The sequence below is a fragment of the Seriola dumerili genome, unplaced genomic scaffold (assembly GCF_002260705.1).
Source record: "Seriola dumerili isolate Sdu_G_001 unplaced genomic scaffold, Sdu_1.0 BDQW01000513.1, whole genome shotgun sequence".
NCBI classification, from domain to species: Eukaryota; Metazoa; Chordata; class Actinopteri; order Carangiformes; family Carangidae; genus Seriola; species Seriola dumerili.
The window spans coordinates 318562-332882 of NW_019174768.1; the positions used below are offsets into that span (position 1 = coordinate 318562).

At 45.4% G+C, this 14321-nt stretch overlaps 1 protein-coding gene across 1 annotated transcript in view; it reads left to right on the plus strand.

Moving 5' to 3' along the window:
* The window catches only part of LOC111235546 (zinc finger protein GLI2-like), a 75306-nt gene that overhangs the window by 39302 nt on the left and 21683 nt on the right, over positions 1-14321 (plus strand). Inside the window, exons 3-4 of the mRNA XM_022764017.1 lie at positions 5264-5369; positions 14024-14226. Coding sequence (XP_022619738.1) covers positions 5264-5369; positions 14024-14226 — 309 coding nt within the window. The remainder of the gene's footprint in view (positions 1-5263; positions 5370-14023; positions 14227-14321) is intronic.

Here is a 14321-nt window from a genome sequence, read left to right on the forward strand (position 1 = left end):
AGAAGTCAGTTCACTTCAAACAAAGTGCTTGTCAAATCAATGAACAGAGTCTGGACCCCCTCCCCCACACATTTCTAACACTGGAATTCAAAGGTTGGGTCCAACAACTTTTTCTTTTTACTTTCCAAAACAACTTCCATCACAGCTGAGAAGCCTCCCATCTCCTGAGGAGGGCTCTGATACGATCACTAACATCTGCTGCTTCCATCGCTGTTACTGGACCCACAGTTTCAGGCCTAAATGTTGCTCATACTAAACTTTAAACGAGCTGCAGTGAAACAGGAAAACACTGTTTCTGCTGCGTGCATACAGAGGGGGGGGGGTGACTTTGAAAAACTGTAGTCGGCCAACAGCAGCGCTCCACCAGACGCTAAAACAAATGTTAGCAAGCAAAGACTAATAGATGGCTGGAGCCTAAGCGGGTGCTCGGCAGCCCTGCCTGACGCTGCGTACGCCCCGGGGGGGATCTGGGCCCAGTGAATCAGGTGAATGTGATTCTTGAACTCTCATGAGCGCTCGCCTTTTGTTCTTCCTGTGGCGGCAGAACAATGGCGCTGTCTCGGTGATGGAATAAGCCCGCGTGGTCAATCCCCCGGCCAGGACACCGGGGCCGAGCCGCCTGGCCCCAGGCCCAGGGCCTCAGAGGAAAGCTCAGCCTGGATGACGGGCCGGATACCTGACAAGGTGACGATGACTGGTTGAATTACTTCCTCCAGGTCCAACGTGTCCAAACTGGAAGAAATCTGAGCCAGAAACCTCAGACACAGAACTGCTCTGTAACATCAGAGACCCACTGCTCTCACTGTTGAGGCATATTCATCAAAAGTTTTCTCTGGCTAAACAAACTGAACTTTCTCTTACACTGCATTTATTGAGGAGGAAAACATCACGTGCACTTTGTGTTTTTAACTGTCAACACAGTTAAGATCTGATCTGAGGTGGAGAAGCTCCATTTCTCTCATTTATACACAGCAAACTAAACTTTTCCACCGTCCCGCTCAGTGTGTTTCGTAGGCAGAGCTCCATCTCATCTTTATTCTCATTTCTAAAATTTTCATTAGTTACCTTCTGTCTTTTCTTTTCTTCTTTCCCTCATTTTCTCCTTCCGTCTTTAATTTGTTCTTTCCTTGTTTTATCTCTTTTCCAACCTCCTTTGCTTCTTTCCTTCCTTCGTTCCTGTTTGTTGACGTGAGTATTTGTTTTATTTGTTCAGCGTGTTTCAGTCTTTTATTCTTTTAATTGAAGGTATTATCTCATGGAGTCTCTGCAGATAAAAGACGATTCTAACTTTGCCTTCTACTTGCAGCTGAGTGTTTTTGCTGCACTGTTGCACCATGACCTTTACACAAGCAAAGGATTTAAAGACGTCTTCCTCTCCTCTCTAACCATCATGTTTTGGTGACCCAGATTTAGCAGCTCTTTGTCCCCCCCCCCCCCTTGACCCCCTCTTATAATTCACCCCCAGCTGTTATGAATGGTGCATTAACTCGAGCTGCTCCTTGAATGGGGCCCTTTAGCTCTCTCTCTCTCTCTCTCTCTCTCTCCCTCTCCCTCTCCCTCTCTCTCACATACATCCTCCCTACGACGCTCCACTCAGCCGACACAGTGTACAGAGTCACACACGGGGTAATTATACCAGACTACAATTACAATGGAGGAGGCCTGGGACAGAGGGGGCAGTCAGTTTGGTCACAGAGAGGGAGGGAGGAAGGAAGGATAGAGATACAGACAGAAAAAAATGGATAGAGATAAGTATAATGGAAAAATAGATACAAATAGAAACAGAGATAAAGATTGATATAAAAAGACAGAATGAATGGTGTTATATAAAAATAAATAAAGAGAGAAAGTGATTTAGGCAACAAACAAGATGTAGAGATAGAGCTAGAAACAGATAAAAAGGAGAGATAAAGAGATAAAGACTGATCGAAGAGACACAGATGATTAGAAAGAGAGAGATATAGTGATACAGATGAAGATAAATAAGACAGTTGAACACAGAGACACAGAGATATATGAAAATAATGACAGAGATAGAAACAGATGGAGATGAATGATGAAAACGGATTCAGCTACAGATTGAAGAGATAAAGAGACAGTGGGAGGAATAGATAGAAACAAGTAGAGATAGGAATAAAGAGATCAAGAGATAAATAAAATAGAGATAAATAAATAGAGTAAAAATGGAGCGTGGCAGAAATAGAGATAGTGATACAGAGGTATATATTTATATAGATTTAAAAAAACATACAAATAGAAACTGAGATATAGAAAATATAACAACAAAGACACTGAAAAAATAGATATAAAGATAAAAGTAAACAGAGATAGAGATAGTGTTTGAGATAGAAATATAGAGATAGAGAGACTGATACACAGACACAGATAGAAATAGTGATTGATGTGAAGTTAGAGATGTAGAAATCAGTAGATGTAGGAATAGAGATGTTGATAGAGACGGACTTCCCTGATTGGACCTGTTGTCACGTGTTGTCAGGTGAAACCACAGTTGTTTTGGTAATCAATTTGTTTTCAAGCAGAAACAGTGAAAAATGGTCACATGTTTCCTGCTTCTGGTTTCTGAGCAGAGAATTTGCTGGTTTACATTTCAGTCGTTCAGTTTAAATTAAAAACCTTTATTTTGACAGTTCATATCTACAAGATTAAGAGTCAGCATTCAGATTAATTGATGATGAAAATAATCCTAAATTGTAGCCTAGCAAATTTCCTTTGGGATGATAATATTTCTGATTTATATCAGGTATAAGTTCCTCCTTCAACCTTTTTTACTAAAAACATCTGGAAGCATAACATCCTGTGGTTGTTCTGCTTTGCTTTCACACCACAGACAAGCTGCACCAGAGTCCGACTGCAACTGGACGGTAATCCACCTTTTTCAGGTGTTGTCAGTCCGGCTGTTGAGCTTTCACACCGGCCTCGATGAACGAATCAAACAGGAAAAAGCAGCAGTTTGTTGAAACTGCTCTGGTCAGCTCAGATGTCAGAGCAGCCACAATAATAAATCTAAGAAGTGAATTTGCAGAAACGCCACAGTAATGAGCAGCGAGTGACAAAGATGAGGATCCAGAATCCACAAGATGTGATTCATAAAAAGGTTCACTGTCCCTTATTTGGCGACAGGAAGCTGACTTCCTCAGCAGAGCCTCTGAATCATGTCTTCTTCCAAACTAAACACGGCTCAGACGGCGGCGTGACGAGGGAAACTGACGCCGCTGTTGAGACCAAGCTGGTCGTCTGAAGGAATCCAGCCTCGTCCCATCAGGCCTCGGTGGCGCTGTGCAGACTGAAAATGAGGTAAAAAGGGCTATTTCTGCAGGCGTTCGGGGACCGGGCCTGTCTGTCAGGCTGTCAGGGTGCAGAGTGAGAGGAATGGACCTGGAATGCTGACTCACTCAGGTCCCGGGCCCCTGGGAGCCCCGGGAGGCCCCGTTATCCCCGCTCGCCGCTCGGCCGAGAGCAGATAATGATCCGTGGCCCTGACCCCTCCGCTCCGAAAATCCCAGGTCACCCCGCAAGAGTCCCGCTAGAGTGTGTGTGTGTGTGTGTGTGTGTGTGTGTGTGTGTGTGTGTGTGTGTGTGTGTGTGAGTGAGTGAGTGAGAGACACAGGAAGAATTTTAATGCAGTCCAGATATCAGCTGGCTCACCTCTCCCTCCTCTCCCTCCATCTTTTTCTTCCTCTTGTCTTCTCCGATCCGGCAGCTCGGAGACGAGACACACCAGGTTGCAATTAACAGGATCTGAAAACTGTAGAAAGGGCGAGCGAGGGAGGACATGATGAAGGAAATGCAGAGAGAGAGAGGGCGGGGGGGTTAGGCAATGCCCTCATGGAGCTTTTCCAAAATAAAAACCTGAGAAAAATGTTAACAAGAAACATAACTCCATAAAGTCAGTTAAAGAGCCCAAAAGGCTCCATTTATATGGTGGTAAAATAAAGACACGACATCTTCTGTGGTTTCGTGTTATCGCAACAGCTAATTAGCTCTGATGTTTTGGGTAAACTTCCCAGATCCAAGAAGAATCCATGAAAGAAAAACAGGGCTTTAATGAAAAATAAAAAGGGCCATTAAAAGGATGCACGATGAAACACACAAAGCTCGTTAAAACAGATGACTATTAAACGGAGACGGGTTAAATTGGAAGCAGAAATGCACCTTTATCACACGACCTGCTTCCTCTTCAGGTTTGTTTGACATATGTGAAGTGGACGAATGAAGGGGCGGATCACAAAGACTGGAGGGCACAGCAGAACTGTGGTGGGATGAATCTGCACACTGGTGAAAGAAATCTACTTGTGACCGTGTTTCTGATTCGTTCTCACTAAAACTTGAAGGAATAATTTTGGGAGGCAGATCAGGAAGACTGACGTCATGTCAGTGTGTTAAGTGAAGAACTACAGCCAGGAGTTGATTAGCTTAGCTTAGCTTAGCATAACAACTGGAAAGCAGCTGCAGCGATGCAGCAGAATGTACTGGGCAGACACTCTGTTGCTCATAAAGACAAAGCCTGCGTTCCAAGGTTTACTTCAGTTTCTATCTTGTGACTGTGAGAGGTCAGTTTACTGCAGGTGTGCCATCAGCGTCTCACCTGGTGCCTCAGACGAGCGAAGGTCAGAACATCACCTGAGTCTCTGCAGACCTAGAAAACACAAAACGAGAGCAGCTTCACTTTGGAGAGAACTTAAATCCTGAAGTGAAAGCAGACAGGAATCAACACGTCAAACTCATGCCCCTCATGTTTCCAGTGGACTCGGGGGGGGGGGGGGGGGGGGGGTTGTTTGCAGCTCCAGAGGAGACTAAGGCTGTTTGGACGGGAAGAGGGAAGAGCGTGAGCAGAAGAAAGCTTTTCCCAGTGCTGTCAGTCCCGGTTTGAGTCGGGCCGCGGCTTCCCTCCACACAGTCCATCAGCCCGACTAGTTCAAAGACCATCTAGCTGCAGGTCTTTGTCAAAAGCCCGGTTGGATATCTTTTATGTTCAAGATGTAGGATTTCTTAGGATGACTTTGATTATTTATTTATTCCACTTCTCTTGTGTGATAGTGCCAATATTTTACACGAAAGTGCTCAGCTTGCTCTGAAATTCATGTTGCTTTATTGTAGCCCTTTTGCTTTGAAATTTCTCTTTTTTTTGTTTTGAAAGGCAAGCTCTTTTTTTTTTGAAGTCTCCTCTCCCCCCCCTCCCCTCCCTCCCTCCCTCCCTCCCTCATCTAACTCTCTCTTCTTCTTTGCTTTTCTGTTCTTGCAGCCCCCCACCACATGTTCCCCACCTTCCACACGCCGATCCCGATTGACATGCGCCATCACGAGGGACGATACCACTACGAGCCTCACGCTCTGCACGCCATGCACGGGTAAGTGGCCTTTTATTCTGCTGAGTAAATATTGCGACATGAGGCTCGTCAGATGCAGGTTGAACCAACTTAAAGTCGTCAGATCTTTTTGATGCAAATCGTTACTTCATCTTCAGTTACGGCGCCGCAGCAGAGGTTGTTTTCCTTTTTCTTTTTTTCCAACTCCAGAGGATTTGCTTGTGAGTGTATGTTAGCGGGCGCTGATGAGAGCTGAGCGTTCGCCAAGTTCAGTATCAAAAGCAGATGACAACATGCTGACTTCCAAAGTGAATAATCAATGCTGGTTCTGAATATTTCCTCCCAGCCCTTGTTTCCGATACAGTTTGATTAAGTGGGCGAGCCTGGCTCTTTCGGCTGCAACCATCCGGGGCTGAGACTCTCTGATGTACGGAGAAGTCAGCTCGCTCTCTGAAGTCGTGCTGCTGGATCCAAACTGGGAAAATCTCAGAGAGAAAAGTGAAAAAACCTCCCTCTCCTTCAAGAGCTGAGGTGCCACTGAGCAAGGCATGTTGCTGAGCGGGAAACAGAATGTGTGTGAACTCACTACCAGTGGAGTAAGAAGTACAGCTTGACTTTCTGCTGCAGGACTTGTCTACATTCAGTCACTCAGGTCATTCCTTTAGTCTTTAGTTTGTTAAATCTAAATGATGGTTCTGGTTTTTACTTGATTAGATATTGTGAGATCTGGGGCTGGTGTAACAGTAGAAGAGGCTTGTTGAAGCTTTAGGTGATTCATTCGGACACCTGATGAACCTGGAGATCTCTGACTGCAACATTCGGTGTCATAAGTGAGAACAAGAGCAAAGAGCTGATGAACAGTAACACTACAAACACTTCTCTGACTGATGCCACCACTGAGCTCTAAACTCGAGGATCGATGAAGGTGAAGATGAAGCAGCATCCTCTCAGCTGATCTTGTACCAATAATCATCTGATGAGCAAAAACTAAGCTTTTTGGGCCCCTGAGGGTCTGAGGCTGAAGAGGGTTCAGGCTTCATACGAAGGGTCTCAGATTAAACCAGGGAATCCGCTGGTTAAATGCTCAAATCAATGGAAAGTATTTCCTCCTGAAACGTGAAGGAGTAGAACCAGAAACTGCTGAGGACTTCTGGACAGTACTTGAGTAAATGTTCCCAGTTGCTTCCCACTTCTGTTCCTGGATAAATAAGAGGCTGAAACATGAATGAGTCTCTGCCAGTTGGCTGGTATCAATCTGCAGCCGCTCCATTAGCAGCGATCGGCAGGGCCGGATCCATCACTGATGACATAATACATCCAACCCCCGTCCAGCACCTCTTTATATTCATTAATGGCTTGTTGTGTGGACTAATCTGTGTGGTGCAGGCCGTGTTGCCCCCGAGCTAGCGCGGTAATTAAACTCCCCGAGTATAGAGGTCACAGCACAGGCTGCGTGTGCCGCTGCAGCGCTGGTGGTGAGGCCGACTTCCAGGCTGCTGTGGGCTTCAATAAGAGATGCCATCCCATTTATTTTCCTGAGGGAAATTCAGCTTGTAAAGAACAGAGTGCTATATACACTACACTATACAAAATTCAACTTTACAGATTTGTTGTTTGTATCAGGAGCCGTTGGTTCACTGAAAAATCCCCTTTTTCTTGCTTTTGTTCAAAAGCCAAACCAGTGTTTGTGCAACTACAACAGTGATGCAGATTGTTGCATGTGTGTTTTTGGTTTCAGTTAATCTCAGGACACAATGAAAATATATCTTGTTTAAAGTACATCTTACCACAATTCTTAGCTTTTCTGGAGCTTTTGATGAAATCAGACGATTCTCATCAGCAGCTGCAGTTGTTGTCGAGGTCAAGAATCTTTTTAAATTCTATGAAACATCTGGGAGACGGGCGAAGTCCGTCTGCTGATGAGGATTGTTTCAGAAAGAAAAGCCACTGAAATGAGTGACTGACTGAATTCAGCCAGAAGTACAGACTCATTAGGAGAGTGTGTTACGGAGCATAAATATGAATGTTGATAAATTTGATTGAAAATGTTCGTGCTCACAGTCTAAGTGTTGTTGTACATTATTATCTTAATTGCTGCTCATTGAAAAGGGGCTTTTTGAATCAGTACCTCTGCTTTGAAGCAGACGGCTGTTAAACTGAGAACAACATGTGAGAGGGATGAGATGTGCCGGAGCAGCTGAGTCTGTGACACACTTTGAATCAGAACAACCAGGTCTGAAGTTACTTTATCACAAAAGAAAAACTGGCACCGGGACAAAAAAAGTCAATAGAATTCTCCAAATAGTACTCTTACATTTAAATTCACAGATTTGATGGTGATGCATACTTCGCGCCTGGCGGCAGCAGGGCTATTCATCACGCCGGCTGGGAAAGTGGAGGGCGGGGGAGGGGAGGGGAGGGGGGCGGCTGTCCGTGGACTCGGCCACCTTGATTAATGTGATTTGATCTTGACAGTGGACCCCTAATTCATCAAGACCTTGATCTAGCTGTCGCTCCCCCCTGCCTGTGCCAAATTCACCTAATTACAGGAACATTGCGCAGCAAATTAAGTGCGGTGTCATTTGTCGCCTGGTGCGGCACTTTGTTATACAGTCGTGGCGGCGTGTCAGAGGTCCCCTCCTTGATTGTCTAACATGACATCTCCGCGCCGTCCCCTTTATCATTGTTTGCATATACCGTAATGAGAGGGCTGGTTATTTTGTCAAGCCTGTCATAAAAAGCAGCCGAGGGGAAGCCTCGTTTTCCCTCCCTCTTCCACCGGGTACCGAGGACGGTTTGTCTTCCCTCGCCGTCGCCGCCAAATGACAGTGAGGCAAGGAAGTTGCAGGACGAGGCAGGAAGAGGAACACGGAGGGGGGGGGGCAGACACCACCAACATGAAGGAGCTGAGACGAGATCTGTGGCAGGCCTGACTCTAAAAGTCATACCTGGAGTTTCCAGAGTTTTTACTTTCCTCAAAGAGCATTTCTAGTTGAAGATGAAACGCTGGACTGAAGGAGGCCGAGGGAAGACACCTCCTCCTCCAGTGTTGGCCTCTCTGCACTGGCGCCACTGGACTTTAGAATTAAATGGAAAGTTGTAGTTTAAGAGGCAAAACACCCCTGAACATTTTTCAGTTGTGATCATGTACAGTGGCGACCCCCGGTCTCTCAGCTCGCTTAACCAGAGTCAGACACAGCGAAGGAATGTGAATGTTCCTTCAGAAACTAACTTGAGTCTGTACCTAGTTAATTAATCAGACATCTGATTCAACTAAAAAGATGTGTGTACCTTTTGAGGCAACTCCCTTTGTCCTCAGTTCATTTTTACATCACATCATCACTCTGTTTCTACTCCCACCTCAGTTCATGACACTCGTACCAACGATATATTCACAAGCTCATCTGGCAGAGCGTGATCTCCCGTCCGCAGCACTGGGATCTCCTCAGTGTGAGTTTCCCTAACGTCAGCCTGCAGCTCAGTCAAGTTCAAAAGGACTGAAATACACTGAGTGTTTGTGTAGCGCAGAGATCTTCTGTTAATGTGTAAACCCGAGCTTCCCTGAGGAGACGGTCAACAGAGAGCCACAACACTCAGCAGCTTCACTCTGAACATGTTTCTAACCAACACAAAGAGTTCAGTTCCTGCTTTAACACGGCCCAGTGTTGCTGCCCGCATGGTCCGATGAACCTGCTGCTGGCCCCCGGTTCCTCCCTCTCCAGGCCGTGTGATCAGTAACACCAGGCTCGGGGTTCACTGTGTGGTAATGTGACTGGACACAAATTGACTGAGGAATAAAGGACAAAGTCTTTAAACTGGATTTCACCCACATGGAGCCAGCCCAAAGAAAGGACAGTAATGTAGCATGTATGCTAATCATATTATCAAGCGTAGATCACCGACAGACAAACACCTAGTTTTTACATTATAGTAAATAAACCTGGCGTCCAGCATTTTACTTGTTGCGTGTTGTTTGACGTCTTGATCTTCACGTCTAATCTCAGTGTTTAATGTAAACTTCATCTGTCAGCCGTCCTGACAGAGGCAGAGAGCCTTCAGCAGCAACAAGTGTTCCCAGGTCAGAATGATGACACGGACTAAAACACAGTGTTCGAGAGGAGGAGTCGTCAAGGCTCAGAAGAAGAAACATAAGACCGCCCAGCTTTGTGTTATTCACTCTGAAAACAGGTTAGCCTGAATCTGAACGGCTGCTAACTTGCAAGCAGATGTAAGAAGTTTATATCTGGATTCTTTATTGAAGTCAGAAGTCAGCCGGCGCCCTGGTTTCCCATCAGGTGACCTCACGCAGAAATCTGGGGCCGTATCAGCTGATGGAGTCGGGACGTTCTCTTTGTTCTTCTGTTGATAAAACGACCTCATGGTTGGTGGTTAGAGACTGGAGACCATCAGCTGCTGGTCTGGATCAGCTGAATCGCTGGTTGCTCTCAGTTGCTGCTTCAGTATCAGCGTGTGAAGAAGAACCATCAGCTGCATTAGACAGAAACATGTTTCAGCTTCAGTGTGGAAACCGTTTCAAACTGAAGTCAGATGAGAAACCTCGTCCGGCTGCGAGGACAGAACAAAGTGGAGGATGAGATGATGAAATGACTTTTTAAGGAGGCCATGATTTGCGGCACCGTGATGTGTTTGTTTGTATCTAGGTCATTTCTTCCTCTGCGGAGGGGGGGGTTGCCTGTTAAGTTTGAGGCGTCCGCTTCACGCAGCAGACTTATAAACCTACAGTGGGAGTTTATTCAGCCGTGCACTGGACGACGTGATTTATCTAAATCAGAGCGCTCCCTGAGCCCCGACACCGGAGACGAGACTCACTGTCACACTGTAATTCATCTCTGGTGTCACCGAGGAGAGACTCGCAGCACACACACACACACACACACACACAAAGAAACACACTTTAGATGCATGTAGAGGCATATTCTCATGTGCAAATAAAACACATCCACGTTCCTCAGATGGAACTTTTTCGATTCATCACAGGAATTTATCACATGAAATTTAAACATTTCATGTGATAAAAATGAAGATTTGTAGCTTTTCTGTTTAAACTGAATCACTTGGTGCTTTTTAACTTTTGTTCAGACAAAATAAGGAGCTAGACGACGTCACATTGGGCTTTTAAAATTTAAAAAAGACCCTATTAATGGCTAATTAAAAAAACATTAGTTGAAGACCTTATAAAACACCTGGTGCCAGAGAGAGCTCAGGAACTGGCCATGATGCTCCAGTAAACAGAGAACATAATAAAACAAAGAGGGTCGTTACTGCAAAGAGTTCGTTCAGCATTATTCTGATAAAAGTTGCAGTAAAAGTTTGAACTTCTCGCTCAGGAGCGCAGACTCTCGACACATGTTGAACTCTGAACTCTGGAGCTGAACGATTGCACTGACTCACTGTGACCAGCTTAAAACTCACAGAAACAACCACTGCTGCAGATCGGTGGTTTGACCTAATAAACAGATCTCCTGGTAGAAAAAGCTTCAATTACGACATCAGCATGTACATCATCTACACTTTAATCACACGTCTCTGTGACCCTGGACTCAATCTGGTGCTGAGTATGTGTTTTAACGCGGCCATAAAGTCATGCACCTCGTTAATGGAGCTGATATCATGTGAGCACCTGCTGCAGTCTGTGCCGTTAAAAACAAACGTAAACAGCAGTGAAAAGAACAGAGGATAAGGTCATGTCTGCCAGGAGGTGTGAGAGGCGTCATGCCTGATTAACTCCCTTTAAATCTCACCACTAAATACACTTAATGTGAAGGCCAATGTGTTTCACTGAACAGACTCAGCTCAAGCTTTCAACAGTAAACCAGGTCTAATGGAAATGTGGACGGAAACCCTCGTAACTGCACTAACAGAGCTGCTGCTTGCTGCTGCTCGTCTCTGATTTGTTTAATAATTTCACCGGAAACATCCGGCGAGAAATTGGAAAATAAAAGCTGAACTGAATCTGACATTTGTACGTGTTCAGCAGACTCTGCTGCGCGGAGCTAAGACTCTCCTCTCCAGGACACGTCCTGAAAATGATTCTGAAATTACAGGCCGCTAAAATAAGGAACTACCAAAGTTTAAGAACAAGTTTAAGTGCCAGCGCCCCCTGGAGGTCATACGAATCATGAGGGGAGCAAAGGAAGACGTAAGATGATTTTGTGATAGAGACACTAAGTCTGTATAAGAAGGAGGTTGGAGTAACTGGGATGCAGCTGTTTGTTTCATCGTTTTAGTCGCTCCCAAACTTCAACTACGTGGTTATTACTGTAACCACGACGAAGAACGTCCTCTGATCTTAACAAAGGCGTTATTTTAACCTAAACGTGATGTTTCTTGAAACACAAACAAGTCATTTTTGTGCGTAAATCAAACAAACCTTAACCAGAGTTTTGGAAGGAACAGACGAATGTCGTCTGCAAAGTTGACTGCAAATCGTTTTAGAGTCGCGGACAAACAGTTACTTAAAAGTACAAACAAGAAACACGATGCTGTGTGTGAGTATGTAAATCAAGGAAAGAAGACGGGCTGCGTCTTTGTATCTGACTGGGTGAATGTGTTGGTTCGGTCCATTTCCTCCTCTCCAGGAGGGTTAGGGCTCCCTCCTGTCCTGCCTGCCGCCCGGCGCCGGACCCAGATACGCTCGGAAAGTCGAGCATTGTGTTCGCTCAGCGCCGCGCAGGCGCCCAGAGAACTCACCCACGGCCTGACGTCTTCCTGAACATCTGAATATTACATGACTCGTTCACCACGATCACTTCTGAGCTGCGCCTCTGCTTCATGGAACAAAGGTTTGCAGACTGGACGTAAAGACAGACGTATTTATATTCTTCATGTGATCCAGACTGATTGTTGGAGCTTGTTATCACAGTAAACAAACCCTCATAGACTGGATTCAAAGACAGACAGCGCTCACCTGCTGGCTGTTACATGATGAGAGCATTAATTATTAAAACAGACGGAGGGGGTTATTATCTTTTTAGGAGGAAAATCAGATCTTTATCTTCTGCACGGAGAGAAAGAAAAACATTGCCTCACTCGTGATGCAATCCAACCATCCGGCCGCGGGCTAATAAAGCTTTTGTTGGATGTTGGATGATGGAGACGGAGAGTGTATTTTTAGGAGAGAAATGATTTGGTAAACACTGAGGAACGGCCAACACCAAGATCTGAAACCTGACTTCACTTCAAACACATTAACGTTTCAATCACATATTGAGGTTCTGTGACTTTTTAACCACTGAAATCTGTTAAAAACTCACAAGATTTAAAAATGTTTAACAACTATGATTCAATTTTCCAGTTTTTAGTTCTAAGAAATGTTTCGTACATCCGACCTGTAAGTCCTGCGGCTTCATGTGATGAAGTACAGGTGCTACACATGTATGTGTGTTTAATGACGCCTGCTCTGCGACTGCTGGAGAACCTCATGTGACCCCATCAGTGAAATCATTCTCCTTTCATGATGAGTCTATAAACTGATACAGACAGATATAAAAACAGAGCAGGTCTATTGATTTACTGTGAAAGAAGAAATGAGTCTCATGGTGTGAGTTTAAGTGTGAACCCACAGACTTCAAGCATCTGGCTCCTGGTCGTAATCAGTCTGATGAAGTCTGAGTTTTATAAAAACATTACTAAAATAACTTAACAACATGAACACAAAGACTGTGGAACAAAGAGACAGAAAAACTTTACGGGTCGTGGAGGGTCTGAAGAAAGACGCTGTTGAGTTGTATCATGGGAAATGTAGGATCCAGTAGGGACTCGAAGGGAAGTGTTAATACTAGATTAAACCTGAGAAATGATCTGCAGTTTAAACTCTAGCTAATTAAATCTTGTTTTAAACGCAGATATTTTTGTGATGTCACAAAGTAACACAATTATTACAGACGCTCTTCCAGGCAAGTGTCAGTGTTTCTTCTTCAGTCAGGCTCATCTTCCAGAAATCACAGACGTCCCTCTGTCGACCCCACAGGATCTTTTCTCTCCAGATGAGCTAACGCCGTTAAACGACACCGACCGTGCCCTGTGGATAGAAGTGTAATCTGGAGAAGGTGGTTACTCGCCAAACTGCACTTCCTCCCTCCCCGTCTACTCGTCTCCGTGACCCCGATCTCACCCCTTCCTCTGACTGTCCCAGATCAAAAGCCGGATAGAGGAACCGTGTTAGACGTGATCTCACTCTCAACGCCGTCTGTGTGCACACCGAGGTGTAGGCTCAGAGGATCGGGTTTGCAGATGGATTACTCAAGACGCTCGCCGGAGGAGTTTGTCGAGTGTGACGGCGCTTCAGGTGGTCGTGTCACAGCGTGCCTCATGCTGATGGCGCTCAGGTTCTAAGTGATGCAGAAAATGCTCCTGGACACTTTTACACTCGTGACACTGAGCTGCATTAGTCTCTTGTTATATCAGGATAGAGCTGTTGTTTCGTCTCACGCTTTGAGTCCATCTTTGCTGCTGAGTGCTGATTGGTTGGTGTTTCTCTAAAGCCTTTCCCATTCTCTTCCTTGTTTTATCCCAAAGTTAAAAACAGAAGTCAGTGTCAGAAAGGGATTTACTGTGTTGCTCAAAGGCATCTCAGCAGTGGTTTGATGTCACTGGTTTAAAAAGAGTTTTTCTAAGTATTACTAATTATTATTGTCACTAATGTGTCTCTCCTGGTTTCCTGTCCTCTGCTGTAGCCCTGCAGGTTTGGCCGGCAGCCCCGTCATCTCTGACATCTCCCTGATCCGCCTCTCGCCTGCTGCCGTAGCGACCGGCGACTCTCCGTTCAGCCCGCCTCACCCGTACGTCAACCCTCACATGGAGCACTACCTGCGCTCTGTGCACGGCAGCCCCACCCTGTCCATGATCTCAGCAGCCAGAGGACTGAGCCCAGCCGACTGTAAGTTCTTCCATCAGCTCCCGTTGTCCAATCATTTTAACTAGAGCTAAATCCAGCCGGAGCTCAGTGTTGTTCCTGTGAAATTAGTCTCTGTA